Source organism: Hipposideros armiger, unplaced genomic scaffold (genome assembly GCF_001890085.2).
Source record: "Hipposideros armiger isolate ML-2016 unplaced genomic scaffold, ASM189008v1 scaffold_1073, whole genome shotgun sequence".
Classification (NCBI taxonomy): Eukaryota; Metazoa; Chordata; class Mammalia; order Chiroptera; family Hipposideridae; genus Hipposideros; species Hipposideros armiger.
The window spans coordinates 384,898-399,402 of record NW_017732423.1 but is presented as its reverse complement, the minus strand read 5'-3'; the positions used below and the strand labels follow the sequence as shown (position 1 = coordinate 399,402).

Below are 14,505 nucleotides of genomic sequence, written 5' to 3'. Positions count from 1 at the left end.
CCCCCCCTTCCCCCTGCCCCGCGGCCGCGGCCCGGTAGCGGCTCCAGAGCGGACGCCTGCGCCCAGCTCAGGTGAGCGCCCGCCCCTAGTCCCCCGGACCCCGTCCCCGGCACCCGCTTCGGTCCCCGGGTCCCTATCCCGCAGCCTCCGCACCCCCAGCTAGCGCGCGCCCTCACGGGTCTCGGAACCCGGGCGGACGCTCTGGAGTCTGGGGGTCTGCAGCCGAGGAGAAAGAGACAAGCCAGAGCAAGAGCGCCCCTCTTCCTCCTCTCCTCCCCGGCCGGGTCCTCCCCTGCTCGCCGCGTGGCCCTACTGTGTGCCATTCCCGCTTCCTGGGCCACCTGGTCTGGTGGAGGGACCTGGACAATCTGTGGAGGCTACTTGAAAGGGCATCCCAGATAGAGGAACTGCACGTGCAAAGGCAGGGAGAGTGCACAGGAGGTTTGTGCCTAAACCCTATAGGGGAGGAGGTGAGGACCGCCTGCTCCCCAAACTCAAATGCCTGGCTGAGGAGTTTGGATGCCATCCAAAAAAGGCTGAAAGGCACTGAGGGTCTGAGCTGGGCAGGAGCCCCTAGGGTGGGTATAGGAAAGACCCATCAGACCCTTGATGAAGAGTGGGACTAGGGGGACAGAGAGGGGCTGTGCAGAGAAGTGGGGAGAGGCTCCTTCTCAGCCTCCACCAGCTGGGGCCCTGGGAGGGGAGGTCTGGGACAGGACACAGGCAGTTACAACTTTTTGGCATTGGGCAGCTTGTGAGCAACAGACAGCACTCCACCAAAACATGGGGTCCCCCCCTACCATGCACCTGGCAAGGACTTTTGCCTTTGAGTGGGATGTCTGGGCCTGCAGGAGGCAGGAGGGCACCAAACCTGCTTAGCTAGCACACAGTGGGCCTGGAGAAGTTTCCATCCTCAGCAAATCTGTTTCCAGGCCCAAGGGCCTGAAAGGTCTAGATACCTGGGCACCTGGGAAAGGAGGGAACAGCCCACAGGTCCTGGTGGCAAGTCCCACTTTTTCTGGGATCTGTGATCCAGCTGGTGAGGCCTGATGCCAGGCAGGAAGGAGGTGGTCAGGGCTGAGCCACAGGTGAAGCCAGATCTGGGGAGGGTCCCCCTGGTGCCAGGTAGAGGGCATGAGGGGCAAATGGTGGCCACATTTTACCAACCTGCCTTGGCGACAACTGGCGAAAAGAGCATGGGTGTGCCCAGGGGGCCGGCCTTTGGGTGCCACCGCCTCCTGGCCTGTAATGGGTGCCTCTAGGGCAGGTAAGATCAGGTGCCAGGCAATAGGTGGTCCTTCTCCAACCTTTTCCTCCTGTCTTCCTGGCCCCCTTGCTCTCAGGCACCCACCCAGGGCCCTTGCTGGGACCTGGGATAGACCCAGTGAGCCTCAGCCCCACCTTGAGTTTAGACTTCAGGAAGAACTTCCAGGGGAAACAAAGGAGGTGACAGTGGGATGGACTGTGAAGAGGTCAGTTGTAAACTGGGCAGCTACAATTTTGTCCTGGGCCTCCCAAAGTCCAGTCTGTAGGTTACATCTTCCAGAAGGTCTACCCTGTGGCGCTGAGGGCTCCTTGGCTACAGGGAGCTCTGCTGACCTGGTGACCCCTCCTCCAGCCCAGTGGCTTACAGGATGATATGTGGGCTTCTTGGGTCTCTACCCTTCTTGGAACTAAGTTGGAAAGGGGGTGGGAGGCCACCCGGATGCCCCTACCTGCTGCTTGATCTTGGTAAGCCCTTGGCTCCCCGGTTTCTCCATTTGCTGCAGGGCATGACCTCAGCACCACGGGCCTGGTGGGCATTTGTGAAGAGTGAGAGTGGGGGGTGGGAGCTCATGGCTGCTGGGCATGGCCTATGGCAGGACTGTGTGCCTAGCCTCCCTTTCCCGCTGGACCCCATCAGGCCCGGGCTGGCCGCCCACTTCTGTTCACCATGGAGCTGGGTTTCCCTGGGGACCAGTGGACTGACTTAGCCCCGCCCCTTCTAGCCCCTCCTGGTGGCAGCTCACACTGGGAGGAGGGGTGGAGGCTGGGCTGCCTCCTGGACCCCTGCCCCCTTGCCCTGCCTTTCAGGGCCAGGCAGCCTGGATCCCCTGTTGGGCCGGGAACAAGAAGCACTGGCTGCCCTTGGAACAGGTAGGTATCAAGGGGCTGCTAGCCAGCGGGGGTGCTGGGGCCAGGGAGAAGTAAATGTCACTCCATTGTAGTAAAGAGAAACCCGAGGACCAGGATGGTTCTGATCTGCCCAAGTGGATCTGAGGTTTGACCCCAGGCATAATGGTCTCCCCTCGGAGAAAGGAGGGCTCCAGGGCTCCCAAGCTGTGGGAGCTTAAGGGGGCAGCAGAAAGCAGGGAAGATTTGCTAGACAAGGCAGCTGTGAGGTTGGACCTAAAAGTCTGGCTAAGTTGGAACAGAGGGGCTCCCCTGGCAATGAGCACAGCCCAGGCAAAGGTGGGAGGGGGCAGTGAGGGTGCTGAGCCTGGAGAGCCTCAAAAGGAAGGTGCCCTCCAGGGTCCCTTTGCTCCTCTGGGATCTGGCTCCCCTATATGCAACAACTTCCATCTCCAATGTGGGTCTCTTCCAGAAGCTCCCCCACCATTTGTGTCTATCTCTCTCTATCTCTACCCATAGAACCCATCTAAACCCTAGGCCCTATTGACACCTCCTCGTCTCCGCACCCCAGGCCGCTCTAGCTGGGATGGTGATGGCGGCTCCAGCATTTCTCAGGGCCATGGGGGGTCCAGCCCCACCAGGGGCATCCTAGCCTCCCACAGCCCACCACCTGTGCGCCTGCCCCCTGCCCATCTGAGGGCCACTCGCCATGGGCGGCTGCTTCTCCAAACCTAAGCCAGGTAACTCCTCTCTTCTTGCATTCCCCCTTCCCCCTCCCGCCTCCTGCCACCTTCCTCCTCCCTCTCCCTTTCTGCCTCCAAAGTAGGTCAGGCTGGGCAGCAGCCGGCTCCGAATGTTAATGCGCAGCAGGCAGGAGAGGGTGAGGGGACTGGAGGGTTCTGCTGGCCCCCTTCCAGTGACACCCACTCTTTATTTGGGGCTTTGGGTACTGGTGGTAGGAATAGCAGCTGACTTTTCTTGGAAAGGAGAGGGGAGGGTTCTTTCTGCCACAGGGTGGGGAAGGGAGCTGTGTTCCCCCAGGGCCAGGGAAGGGGGGCTCTGGGAACACCCTCAGCCACTCTGTGGCCCAGGGTACTCAAGTTACCTCTCAGAGCCTCAGTTTTCCTCTCTATAAAATGACCTCTCAGAGTTATTGTGAGAGTGGAATGGACAGGTCCCAGCCCTCTTCACCTCTTCTGACCCCTTTGTGACCTTGGGCCACCTCCTCAGTCTCTCTGGGCACGCTGCCCCATTTGTATAGGAAATCCCCACGCTCCTTAGCCCAAGGGGTTCCAGTCCAGGGTAGGGATGTCCCAGGGTGCTGAGGAAGCCTGGGTTCAATCTCCCCTGGAGACTGTGCTGGGTTCTTCCTCTGGCTCCCACTTTCCCTCTTTCCTTCTCACAACACCCAGGAAAGCAAGGTGTACAAGCATGTCACAGATGAAGGAACCGACGCCTAGAGAAGTTTCTCTAGTGCCCAGGCGGTACCCCGCCCACCTTGCCCAGGCTACCCTGCCCATGCCAGCTAACCCCAGCTCACCTTACCTGATACCCATCGGCTTCATTACCTTGGAACGCCTGATCCTTTGCTCCTTTTCCTGGGTCTGAGATAGAACTTGGGGTCAAGAGGAGATGTGTCATGTCCTACCAGGCAGAGGGATACACTCACTCCTGCCCCCAGAAACCTGCTCTCTCTCCCCTTACTCCCATGCTGTAGATACCAAGCCCTGGGCCAGATCCCACCACACTCCCTTCCTCGATATGTTACCTGGGCAAATGATGTTCATTATCTTGACCTCAGCTTCCCCCCATTAGAATTGGGCAGGGGGATGCTAGTTGGTCCCGTATTGGGCTCTGGTAGGACTACTAGGCTGGCAGGAGGCCCTGGGAAAAAGATGCCACCTGTAGTTTCTTTTATAGTAATGCAAAGGCCTGGCCTGCTAGGGACCCCTGGCCCTAAAGACTCTTGGTACAGGGGTTGGTCACTCTCGCTACACCAGAGGCAGTGCTAAGAACTTGGCCTCTTGAGTTCAAATCCAGTCCTCCTTTCTGGCTGTGTGGCCTTGGGCAGGTGACATTACCTCTCTGAGTCTCTGTGTTCTCACTTATAAAACGGGGGCTAATAATTGTGTCCCCTGTGCAGGCTGTTGTGTTTAGCACAGGGCCCCAACACAGGAGGCACTTGCAGAATGCTATTATCCCCTTTTTGGGGGCTGGGCTCTCTGCAGCCAGGAGAGCCCTTGTGGGGCTGTGGCAGGAGGGCAAGAGCTCAGGCATACATGCTGGGCAGGTGAGGGGTGAGGCTTAGGGAATTTTAGGGTGTGAGAGTGAGAGCATTCAGCCACGAGGGTTCAGCTGGGGCCATAAGGAAACTAGAACAAGCTGAGGATCTTTGTGCAAATTCTTCATTTTCTACCTTGTTCGACTCTGTGGCTCAGAGCACATCGACACACACTTCCTGAGCTCTCTCTGTATTCCCCATACTTCAGTGGTTCTGTGTTCCTGATAGGAAGTGTTCCAGACCAGACCCTTATTAAGCTCAGAACTAGGAAGAAATGCACCTCTCTTGGTATGTGGTCACCTGTCTTTTATTAGGCTACAAGTGCTACCTAAAGGGTTTCCCTCTTTGCCATGGCTGCTAGGAAGCTCAGAGCTAACTAATAAAACACTATTAGCCCCGCCAAAAACAAAAAACAAAAACCCCAAACAAACAAAAAACACATTTGAAAAAGAAGGAACAACAGTAACAAAAAACACTATTACCCAATTTCATTTGTTGAGCTTTTTCTCTGGGTTACATGTTCAGGGTCACCAAAGAGACAGATGCTGTTCTCTCCATTTTATAACAAAGGCATCTGCTCAAAGGAGCTCAGGCAGGGGGCTGTGGTCACATGGGCAGCTGGGAATCATGGAGCTAGATTTGATTTGGCTCTTTGGCTCCTGACTTAATGGCTGCCAGTTAGATTGCATTAGGGAGTATCTCAGAGCCTTCTGGAAGAAGGTGGAGGATGAAAACAGCCTGGCTTGGCTGTTATCTGGGTCCCTGCCAGGCTGTTCTTGTGAGCTCCTTCTCTAAAGCTCACATAACTGGTGTCAGCTGAGTCCAAAGTACTTTTCTTTTTAATTCTTCTGAAAACATTCTAACACCATTACATAAAGTATGGAAAATGAAGGGAAAAACCCACTCCACCCACAACCACCCCCTTTCTCTCCCCCCTCCTCTCTCTCTCTCTCTCTCTCTCTCTCTTTCTGTCTCTGTCTCTGTCTCTCTCTCTCTCTCTCTCTCTCACACACACACATGCACACGCACACGCACACGCACACACAGCTTCAGCATGTGGTGTGCTCAGGTGCATTCCCTGCTCAGCTGGAATTACGGAGTGTACCTACATCTCTGACTCCTGCTGTGCCCAAGCCTGGGCTGGGGGCTGTAATGTGAGGCTGTGGGTGGGGGGCTGCCCCCCACCAGGCTCCCAGCCAGGACAGGATGGGTGATTAGCACAGCATGAGACGAGGAAGGATGGCAGCTTGGGCCAAGGAAACTGCATAGGCAAAGGCTGGGAGCTGTGACTCTGGGTTCTTTGCTTCTGGAGTGTAACATCCGAGGTGGAAGGGATCAGAGGTGAAGCCCGGAGAGGCTTGGAGGCTCTGGTGCCTTGGGAGTTGGGAGAGGCATCTCCTTCCTGCTCCAGCATCAGGCCCATGCTGTGCCAGGAGCTTAGCTTCCATCACTCAGCCGTCCTCCCTGTAGCAGCAGCCCAGGAGGCCGGATTATCGCTGCTCAAAATTCTGTTTATTGTTCCCTTCTAATTAGAAAAATACCCCAGGCACATTGTAGGGAATTTGGAAAATGTGAAGTATAAAGAAGAAAATGACAATCTCCAGCTGACTCCCCCCTAGAGTTGGCCCCATGGGCAGGCTGGGGCAGTGTCTTCTGTGTGGAGGCTAAGGGGGGTGTGCCCTTGCTTCTCTGTCCACATGCACCCCTCCCCAGGCAGGGGTCATCCCTAAGGCTCCTGACCCCTGCACATGAATACACTGTAAAACCAGCGCTTGGTAAATGCTGCAGGATTCTCAAACTGGTGAGAATAGCTATTTTAAGAAGTTGAAATTATGTTGCATATACTTTTTTTTTTTTAATTTTGAAAAAAATTTCAAACCTATGGGAAAGTGGCAAGCATAGAACAATGAACCCTTGATTTCCCTTCACCCATATTCACCAGCTGGGATCTGAGCTGCACCCCTGTGGGATGCCCTGTTCTCACTTGAGTCAGACCAAATGTGCCCCTGATCCCTCAGGAATGTCGTTCTCCACTGGGGACTGTGCCCTTGGAGTCAGAGCAAGACTCGGCACCAGAGCGCTTTTCCTCCACACAGATTCCTGGAGAAAGGGCAATTTTAGGGTTCAAAGAGCTTAATTTGTGACCCCTCATGAATTTTGTTATTGAAAAGAAAACATGCAGAGATGAATTCAAGCCCACCCAGTATCCGCGCCTGCCCTGCTTCTTGTCTGTTTTAAAGCTCTTTGCTGGTGATGCAGAAGGCTTCCTGGAGAGGTTGAGGTACAGGCGAGAACCCACACTCAGGAACCCAGAGCTTGTGGGGCGGGCAAGGTGGGCCGTCTGGAGGCTCACAGTCCACACACACACCCCCACTTTCCCCTGCAGTGGAGCTCAAGATCGAGGTGGTGCTGCCTGAGAAGGAGCGGGGCAAGGAGGAGCTGTCAGCCAGCGGCAAGGGCAGCCCCCGGGCCTACCAGGGCAATGGCACTGCCCGTCACTTCCACACAGAGGAGCGCCTGCCTGCCCCTCACCCCTACCCTGGTGCTCAGGACTGCGTGGAGGCTGCTGTCTGCCATGTCAAGGACTTCGAGAATGGCCAGTGGGTGCTGGGCTTGGGACAGGGGTTAGAGGGCCCCAGGTGGGAGGGCAAGCACAATCCATGGATGTGGCAGGTGGGGTGGCCTGGAAAGGGCCATGGCCCTTTCCTGTCCTGGCCACTGCTTTCGTGGTTTCTGCTAGTCTGGGCCTGCTTCCTAGAAGGCTGGCCTCGGGGAGGAGGTGCCTACAGGAGGTGGTGCCTCACATCTGGCCTGACTTCTGAGTGCAACCCTTCCACAGGATGCGGGAAGTGGAGCTGGGCTGGGGGAAGGTGTTGCTGGTGAAGGACAACGGGGAGTTCCATGCCCTGGGCCACAAATGTCCACACTATGGTGCACCCCTAGTGAAAGGTGAGTGGTTCTGGTGCACATTGGAGGTGGGGGTGGGACTTCTGAAGTGGGCTTGGTCTCTGCACCATCATAAGGGGGGCGCTCTCCCCCTGAGGGGCTCATGCCCCCAGCTCCACCAGGCTAGCGTGGCTCCTCCCTGGGCCTTCAGTTCCTCATGTGTTGGCGGGGTCTCCTGGGCTGTGTGGAAGGGGGTGCTGGGACACAGAGATTCTTGCAGAGGAACTCTTGCTGGTGATTCCAGCTTGCACGGCCCCCTCCCAGGTGTGCTATCCCGTGGCCGGGTGCGCTGCCCCTGGCATGGTGCCTGCTTCAACATCAGCACTGGGGACCTGGAGGACTTCCCTGGCCTGGATAGTCTGCACAAGTTCCAGGTGAAGCCGGGTGCATGGTGGGGTGGGAGCCTGGGGGTACAGGGTCAGGGGCCAGAGCACCCCAAAGCCTGGTTCTGAGCACTGAAGCACTTGCAGGTGAAGATTGAGAAAGAGAAGGTGTACGTCCGAGCCAGCAAGCAGGTGAGGGGGTGACCTGGGGCTCAGGCAAAAGGGAGGGGCGAGGAGAGCATCTGGGTCCAGGGAACAGCATGTGCAAAGCCCTGGGATGGGAGGGAGTCCGGTGATGTGGCTGGGTAAGAGTGAAGGGCTGCATGGTGAGGATGAGGCTGGACTGCTAGAATGTTGGCATAGGGAGGTTGGTCATGACCCCAGCTCTCAGCTACCCCCCACTCTCTGGTGACCCCCCAGGCATTGCAGCTGCAGCGAAGGACCAAGGTGATGGCCAAGTGTATCTCTCCAAGTGCTGGCCACAGTGGCAGTACCAACGTGCTCATTGTGGGCGCAGGTTGGTGGTGGGGTCATGAGGGGCAGGGTGGGGTGGGGGAGAGGTAGTCCCTGACCCACAGCCCCCTCCCCTCAGGTGCAGCTGGCTTGGTGTGTGCAGAGACCCTGCGGCAGGAGGGCTTCTCGGACAGGATCGTCCTGTGCACGCTGGACCGGCACCTTCCCTATGACCGGCCTAAGCTCAGCAAGGTAGGGGATGGGGCGACTGGGAGCTGGGCCCTCTCCCTCTGGGCTGTCAGGCTCACTCAGAGCCTTGCTTGTTGCCCCTTGGGGGTCTGGCCAGCTGCCTTCTCCATTCATGCGAGGCCCATCTGTGGTGCCCCGGGGTTTTGAAGATCTGGGTTTGCTCAGTTCTGTCCTGCAGCCCCCATGTGACCTGGGGCTGGCCCCACCATCCCTGAGCCCCAGGTACTCTGTTGCAAAATGGAACAATGCCGCCTAGCCTCATCTCAAGCTGGCTGTCTCCTGCAGTCCCTGGATGCCCAGCCTGAGCAGCTGGCCCTGAGGCCCAAGGAGTTCTTCCGAGCCTATGGCATCGAAGTGCTCACCGAGGCCCAGGTACTGGGCAAGGCTGGGTAACTATGAAGGGCATGAGGCTGTGTGGGTCCCTGAAGGTGTAAGGGTGCTCTGCCCTCATGCCTAGGCACCCAGAGGGCGCTCCAAGCCTGGGAGGCTGCTCTGGATCTTATTTCTGGCAGGGCCATGGGCACACACAGAGAGCCCCAGTATGTGGGGACATGGACGATCTGTTCAGGGCTGGGATGGGAGAACCTGATGGGACTTGGGAGCATAAGGAGGGTTTTGAGGGGAAGGTGATGTCTGAAGCTTAAAGAGTGAGGAGGAGTTGCTAGGTGAGGAAGGAAGGACAACCCAGATGGCATCAACAGCCCAATGGAGCTGCTCAATGGGTCTGGCCGGGCTCTGGGAGTACTGTAGGACCTGGGAGCGGGCGGCCAGGTCCAGGTCCATGCTCTTCCTGGTGGGGGGTTGCAGGTGGTCACAGTGGATGTGAGAAACAAGAAGGTCGTGTTCAAGGACGGCTTCAAGCTGGAGTACAGCAAGCTGCTGCTAGCACCAGGGAGCAGGTAGGAGGGTCTTCCCAGCTGCCCCGTTGGGCACTGGGATAGGGCACCAGCCAGGATGGGAGGGCTTGGGGTGCTGGGAGCCCCTCACTGATGCTGGCTATGTCTCAGCCCTAAGACCCTGAGCTGCAAAGGCAAAGAGGTGGAGAATGTGTTCACCATCCGGACGCCTGAGGATGCCAATCGTGTGGTGAGGCTGGCCCGGGGCCGAAATGCAGTGGTTGTGGGAGCCGGCTTCCTAGGTGAGTAGCTGGGGTGGTGGGGTGGGGGTAGCCAGTTCTAGGGCAGTGCTGGCCCTGGGATGTGCAAGGTGCCAGCCTGCTGCCCACCGCCCTGGCCCAGGGATGGAGGTGGCCGCCTATCTGACTGAGAAGGCCCACTCAGTGTCTGTGGTAGAGTTGGAGGAGACACCCTTCAAGCGGTTCCTGGGGGAGCGCGTCGGCCGTGCCCTCATGAAGGTGAGCCCCCAGCCCCTCAAACCCTGGGCACCCAGCCCAGCTCCAGCTGGGCTCTCACCCATGGCCTACCTGTCATGACAGATGTTTGAGAACAACCGGGTCAAGTTCTACATGCAGACAGAGGTGTCAGAGCTGCGGGCCCAGGAGGGAAAGGTGGGCCCTTCTCCTCATCCCCTGCTGCTCTCTGTCTCCTCTCCCCTGTGCCCATGAGCTGGGCCTACCTGCTCACCTGCCTACTCTCCACAGCTGAAAGAGGTCGTGCTGAAGAGCAGCAAGGTGGTGCGGGCTGACGTCTGTGTGGTGGGCATTGGTGAGTGGGTGGGCAGGTGGGTGTGAATGAGCAGAGCCTTGGGTCAGTCCCTTCCCCTCACTGAGCCTGTCTTCACAACTGTAAAATGGGGACCTCAATCATACCCACTTCAAAGTGGTGTTGGAGAATGGGTACTTAGCCCAGGCCTGGCATGGGGGATGCTCCCAGTGATCACTGTCTACTCATACTTAACTCCATGGCCTGTCCCGTGCAGGCTATAGAACACAAACACGTCTCTAACTGGTCCCTGCTCCAGTTGAGGTACCAGTTTGGGGAGGGACAAAGCTGGAAGGTGGCAGCACAGGGGCTGAAGTGGTGGCGTATGCCAACCCCCACCAGGGGGCTTCCTGGAACGCTTCTCAGAGGAGGCTATACCCGAGGCCTGATAGGAGGCATGGAGTTCTGTTGGGGACCAGGCAGAGGGGACAGGATGAACAAAGGCTGCAGGGTAGGCAGCTCATTGGATGGTCAGTCTGGGGCTGGGTTGTGGCAAGTCAAGGGTGTGGGTCATGCAGAACAATGAGGCGAGAGAAGGGAGAGACCAGGGAGTGGACACAGTGGCCCTGTCTTGTCAGGCGCGGTGCCAGCCACGGGCTTCCTGAGGCAGAGTGGCGTCGGTCTGGATTCCCGAGGCTTCATCCCTGTCAACAAGGTGGGGCTGAGTGGGATGGGAAAGGAGCTGGGCTGGGGGTGGTAGGAGGTTCAGGTCAGGGCCCCCGTCCTATCCATGGAGCCCTGGGCCCTCTCCCCACAGATGATGCAGACCAACGTCCCAGGAGTGTTTGCAGCTGGCGATGCTGTCACCTTCCCCTTGGCCTGGAGGAACAATCGGAAAGTGAACATCCCACACTGGCAGATGGCTCATGCCCAGGGTATGGCCAGCTCCACGGCAGGGTGGGAGGTGGGACGCTGTCCCAGGGTCTCAGCATCCCCCAGTCCCACCCTTTAGTTGCTGACCTTGGGTCCTGGTTGCTGGTTGCAGAACCATTCAAAGCTCTGTAGTGACCTGTCTGGCCAGCCTCATCCAGGTGATGAAGCCAACTCAGAGAGCAAGCCCTGTGACACATCTCTGGAGACCTCCCTCCTGTGCCCTCTGGATACCCCATTCAGCCAGCCATAGTGCCCCACCCCACTTGTCTTTCCACCAACCTCTCCTTTTCTTTTGTCCTCAAAGATGCGTTCACCAGGGAGAAAGGGATTTAGTAGGACACGGCCAGCTCCCCACTCAGTGCTGCTGTCTCCTTTGGGCCACTTAACTAGCTCTGGGAATCCAGTTGCCTTATGCAGGCCCCTGGGAGGTGGCCAAACCCGGGCTCAGTGGGGAACTATTGTCCTCTCTGAGGAATAGCTTTCCCCCCTCACCAAGACTCTGAAGCTGTTACTGTGCATACCAGGTCTGGGCCCCTAAGCTGCAGGTGCCAGCAAAGTTAACTGCCTCACAGGGATATGACTGCCACACTCCCTGCACCCACCTCCTCTCCCCTTTGCTTTCATGTTATCTGAGCCTCTGCTGCCTGAAACCCCACTCCTAGTACCAATTTCTGTTCAGATCCAAGGTTTGAAGTCGGTGCTAGGTTTTAAGAGCCAAAGGCTACTCATCAGCTGAACGTAATTAAGGTGTAACTGAGAGGGTCCCAGAGACTCTCACAGACATCCAACCAAAAGGCTCCAGTGGAGCCTCATGAACTGGGAAGCCACCCATATTATTCTCTCTGCAGCCCTGGGTGTGACTGTCATCTCTGCTTCCTGGGCACTTTCCTGCCTCCTTCTTCAGACTTGATGTGTCTGATTCATTGTCTGTGGGCACATTTGAGATGGCCAGGCAGCCCACAGCCCCAGGAAGCCAACCTTCCAGACTGAGGGCACTTCAAATTCTCCAGAGAAGCAATCTAAGTGGCCAGCTTTGAGCTAGGTGTTCCGCTCTGTACCAGTCAGCTGCAACCAAGGGTGGGCAGTTGGCTGCTCAACAATGCACCTCTTGACCTCTGGGGAGGAGAGGAGTCGCCCCACATATGAGGCGTTCCCAGAGCGTTGGGGCAGTCAGTGTAGGGGTAGTGGGGTCAGGGCTGTCACGACTCTGGGTCCTATAGGACGTGTGGTGGCCCAGAACATGCTGGCACAGGAGGCAGAGATCAGCACCGTGCCCTATCTGTGGACCGCCATGTTCGGCAAGAGCCTGCGCTATGCAGGTAACTGGGGCCTCAGATGGGGTGGGACCAGGAGCATTTAGGAGCAAAGTTAAGGTGTTAGCGGAGTGCAGAGGTGGGGCTTGGAGTCAGGGCGGGACTAAGAGCATCCTAGGGGCTGGGCCACGACAGCTATAGAAAACAGCAAAGAATTCGCTTGGGTGTGGGGCCAGGGACGACCTAAAAGGACAAAGGGAGCTGGGCCTGGAGGGGGGAACCAGGGCCAGTTAGGAGGGCACAGAACACTGAGCTGGTGGCGCTCCATCCTCTCCTTACGTGGGCTCCGCCCGCCTGCCCGGCCCACAGGGTACGGAGAAGGCTTCGACGACGTCATCATCCAAGGGGATCTGGAGGAACTCAAGTTCGTGGCTTTTTACACCAAGTGAGACCAACAGGGTGGAGCAGGGGAGCGAAGCAGTGGGGGGCCTGTTGGGAGGGGGAGCTCATCCTAGAGAAACACTGCTCCAGAGGGGTGGGGGGCTTACCTGAAAGGTGGGCTGAGCAGCAGAAAGAGGCACCTAGGCAGGACACCGTGGGGGAGTGGAAAAGAGGTGGGGCAGTAATAACTCCAGCTGCCATGCACTGATGCAGGCATTTTATCTTCAGGACAGCTCTGTAGGTGGGTGCTGACATCCCATTTTTATACTGAGTAGTCACACAGGTAGAGAGTGGTGGGTGATCCCAGGACTCAAGCCCAGCCCTGAACCCCACTGAGGAGTAAAGCTGGAGCCTCCCTGGGGTTCCCGTAGGAGCCTGAAGCCCCTGCTGGGGCTTGAAGCAGAGGGGGGGGGGCGCTCAGGACATTCCTGTTGTCCCAGGTAACATCCCTCCCTGGGCCTCAGGTAGACCCAGGTGTGTCATGGTCTCCAAGAAGAGGGGCCACTGCTGGGCAGTCCTCAGGCTCTGCCACCCTCTCTCTGCAGAGGCGACGAGGTGATTGCCGTGGCCAGCATGAACTACGATCCCATCGTGTCCAAGGTGGCTGAGGTGCTGGCCTCAGGCCGTGCCATCCGGAAGCGGGAGGTGGAGTGAGTGTGGGCATTAGAGGCCTGGGGTGGCATGTTTGGGGGTTGTGGGCAAGAAGTCCACTGAAGGACTGGCTTAAGCTGCTCATGGCAACTACGGGGCAGAGTGTGGCAAAGGTTGTAATTTGGGAGTGGAATTTGGGAGTGTATTCTTCGAAGACAGAAGGGAAAGGAGCCATGTCCCGGGGCAAACCCACTGCTTGGGCAATCCCTGGGCCTGGGTCACCTGACTCGACATGATTGTAGTGGGCCTGGCAGAAGCTAGGTGGGGAGATGCAGCTAGTAATGACCCTGGGGACACCTTGTACAGGTGGTGGTTTGGGGTCTGGGAGACACTGGACACCAGCCATTACCCTAATCCCAGCATAGTGCTGGGTTCAACCTGCCTGCACCCCAGGGACTGGGGTAAGCCTCAGGCTAAAAACAATGGAGAACCAAAAGGGGACACAAATGACATGCTCTCTCCCTGGCCTTCTCTGTCTCTCCCTCTTGCCCTCATAAAGGCTGTTTCTGCTGCGCAGCAAGTACGTTTGTCCTCTGTCCTTCCTGTTGACCATTCTGAGCCTTTCCCACCTCAGCCCAGAGTCTGCACCCAATGATCTTTCCCCCTTATGCCCAAATACACCTCCCTGCTGGGCACCAGGGTCTGGCAGAGAGCAGGCCCCTGCTATCCTCAAGGGCCAGCTGCTCATGGTGCTTAGTGGGGAGCCTGCTCTCTTCTTCTACCCTGACTTCTCCTCCCTTCATTCCTGCAGGACCGGCGACATGTCCTGGCTCACAGGCAAAGGATCCTGAGCTTGCATGCAGCAGACTTGGGCAGGCACGCTGGGGCACCAGGGACAGAGGCCAAGCCCTGGGGGCAGGTGCCAACCTCCAATTTCCCAGGATCCCCCAGGGCAGAACCTGAGCCCTCCCAGTGCTTACCATTGGCTGCCTAGCTCACTTCCAGAGGCCTCTGCTGCTTCCAAGAGATGCTCACCTCCCAAGGCCTCGACTGCCAGTGATGGCTGGCAGTCGAGGCAGGACAGGCACCTGCCTCTTCTCCCTCTATTGGAACTGGCCCCCTGTAGAACCCTGCAACATATTAGGCATTATCTTAAAATTAAAACACACATATTTGCAGGTCTGTGTGACTTCCGCTGCATTGGGCAAACACTCATGAGAAAGCAGATGACAGGGAGTCAGGTACAACCACGGAATGCTCAGTGCCACACCAAAGAAGTTTGGCTTGTTCGTGCCCAGAGGAGGTAGCAATCGATTCTGTGT

General features: G+C 57.6%; 1 protein-coding gene across 9 annotated transcripts; it reads left to right on the top strand.

The window, feature by feature from the left end:
• Positions 1-2: 2 nt before the first annotated feature.
• On the top strand, positions 3-14,365 carry AIFM3 (AIF family member 3). Of its 9 annotated transcripts, none has more exons than XM_019632066.1 (22): positions 3-71; positions 2,074-2,136; positions 2,684-2,852; positions 6,780-6,993; positions 7,233-7,342; positions 7,604-7,713; positions 7,810-7,854; positions 8,083-8,179; positions 8,255-8,367; positions 8,587-8,736; positions 9,172-9,263; positions 9,372-9,502; positions 9,603-9,718; positions 9,800-9,871; positions 9,965-10,028; positions 10,604-10,680; positions 10,783-10,900; positions 12,119-12,217; positions 12,521-12,596; positions 13,138-13,242; positions 13,743-13,763; positions 13,995-14,365. In XM_019632066.1, exons 3-22 carry the CDS (start codon positions 2,822-2,824, stop codon positions 14,032-14,034), a joined length of 1,881 nt encoding a protein of 626 aa, XP_019487611.1. In that variant the 5' UTR covers positions 3-71; positions 2,074-2,136; positions 2,684-2,821; the 3' UTR covers positions 14,035-14,365. The 9 variants fall into 9 exon arrangements, with proteins under 9 accessions (XP_019487611.1, XP_019487609.1, XP_019487614.1 ...); XM_019632064.1 differs by having other exon boundaries at positions 2,650-2,852; XM_019632069.1 differs by having other exon boundaries at positions 2,632-2,852; positions 8,650-8,736.
• Positions 14,366-14,505: the final 140 nt, after the last annotated feature.

Coding starts and splice junctions, on each gene's coding strand:
- AIFM3 (XM_019632061.1), top strand. CDS start 1,635: ATGATATGTGGGCTTCTTGGGTCTCTACCCTTCTTGGAACTAAGTTGG. Junction 7,855..8,082: donor ACGTCCGAGCCAGCAAGCAG/GTGAGGGGGTGA, acceptor GTGACCCCCCAG/GCATTGCAGCTGCAGCGAAG. Junction 10,029..10,603: donor CGTCTGTGTGGTGGGCATTG/GTGAGTGGGTGG, acceptor CTGTCTTGTCAG/GCGCGGTGCCAGCCACGGGC.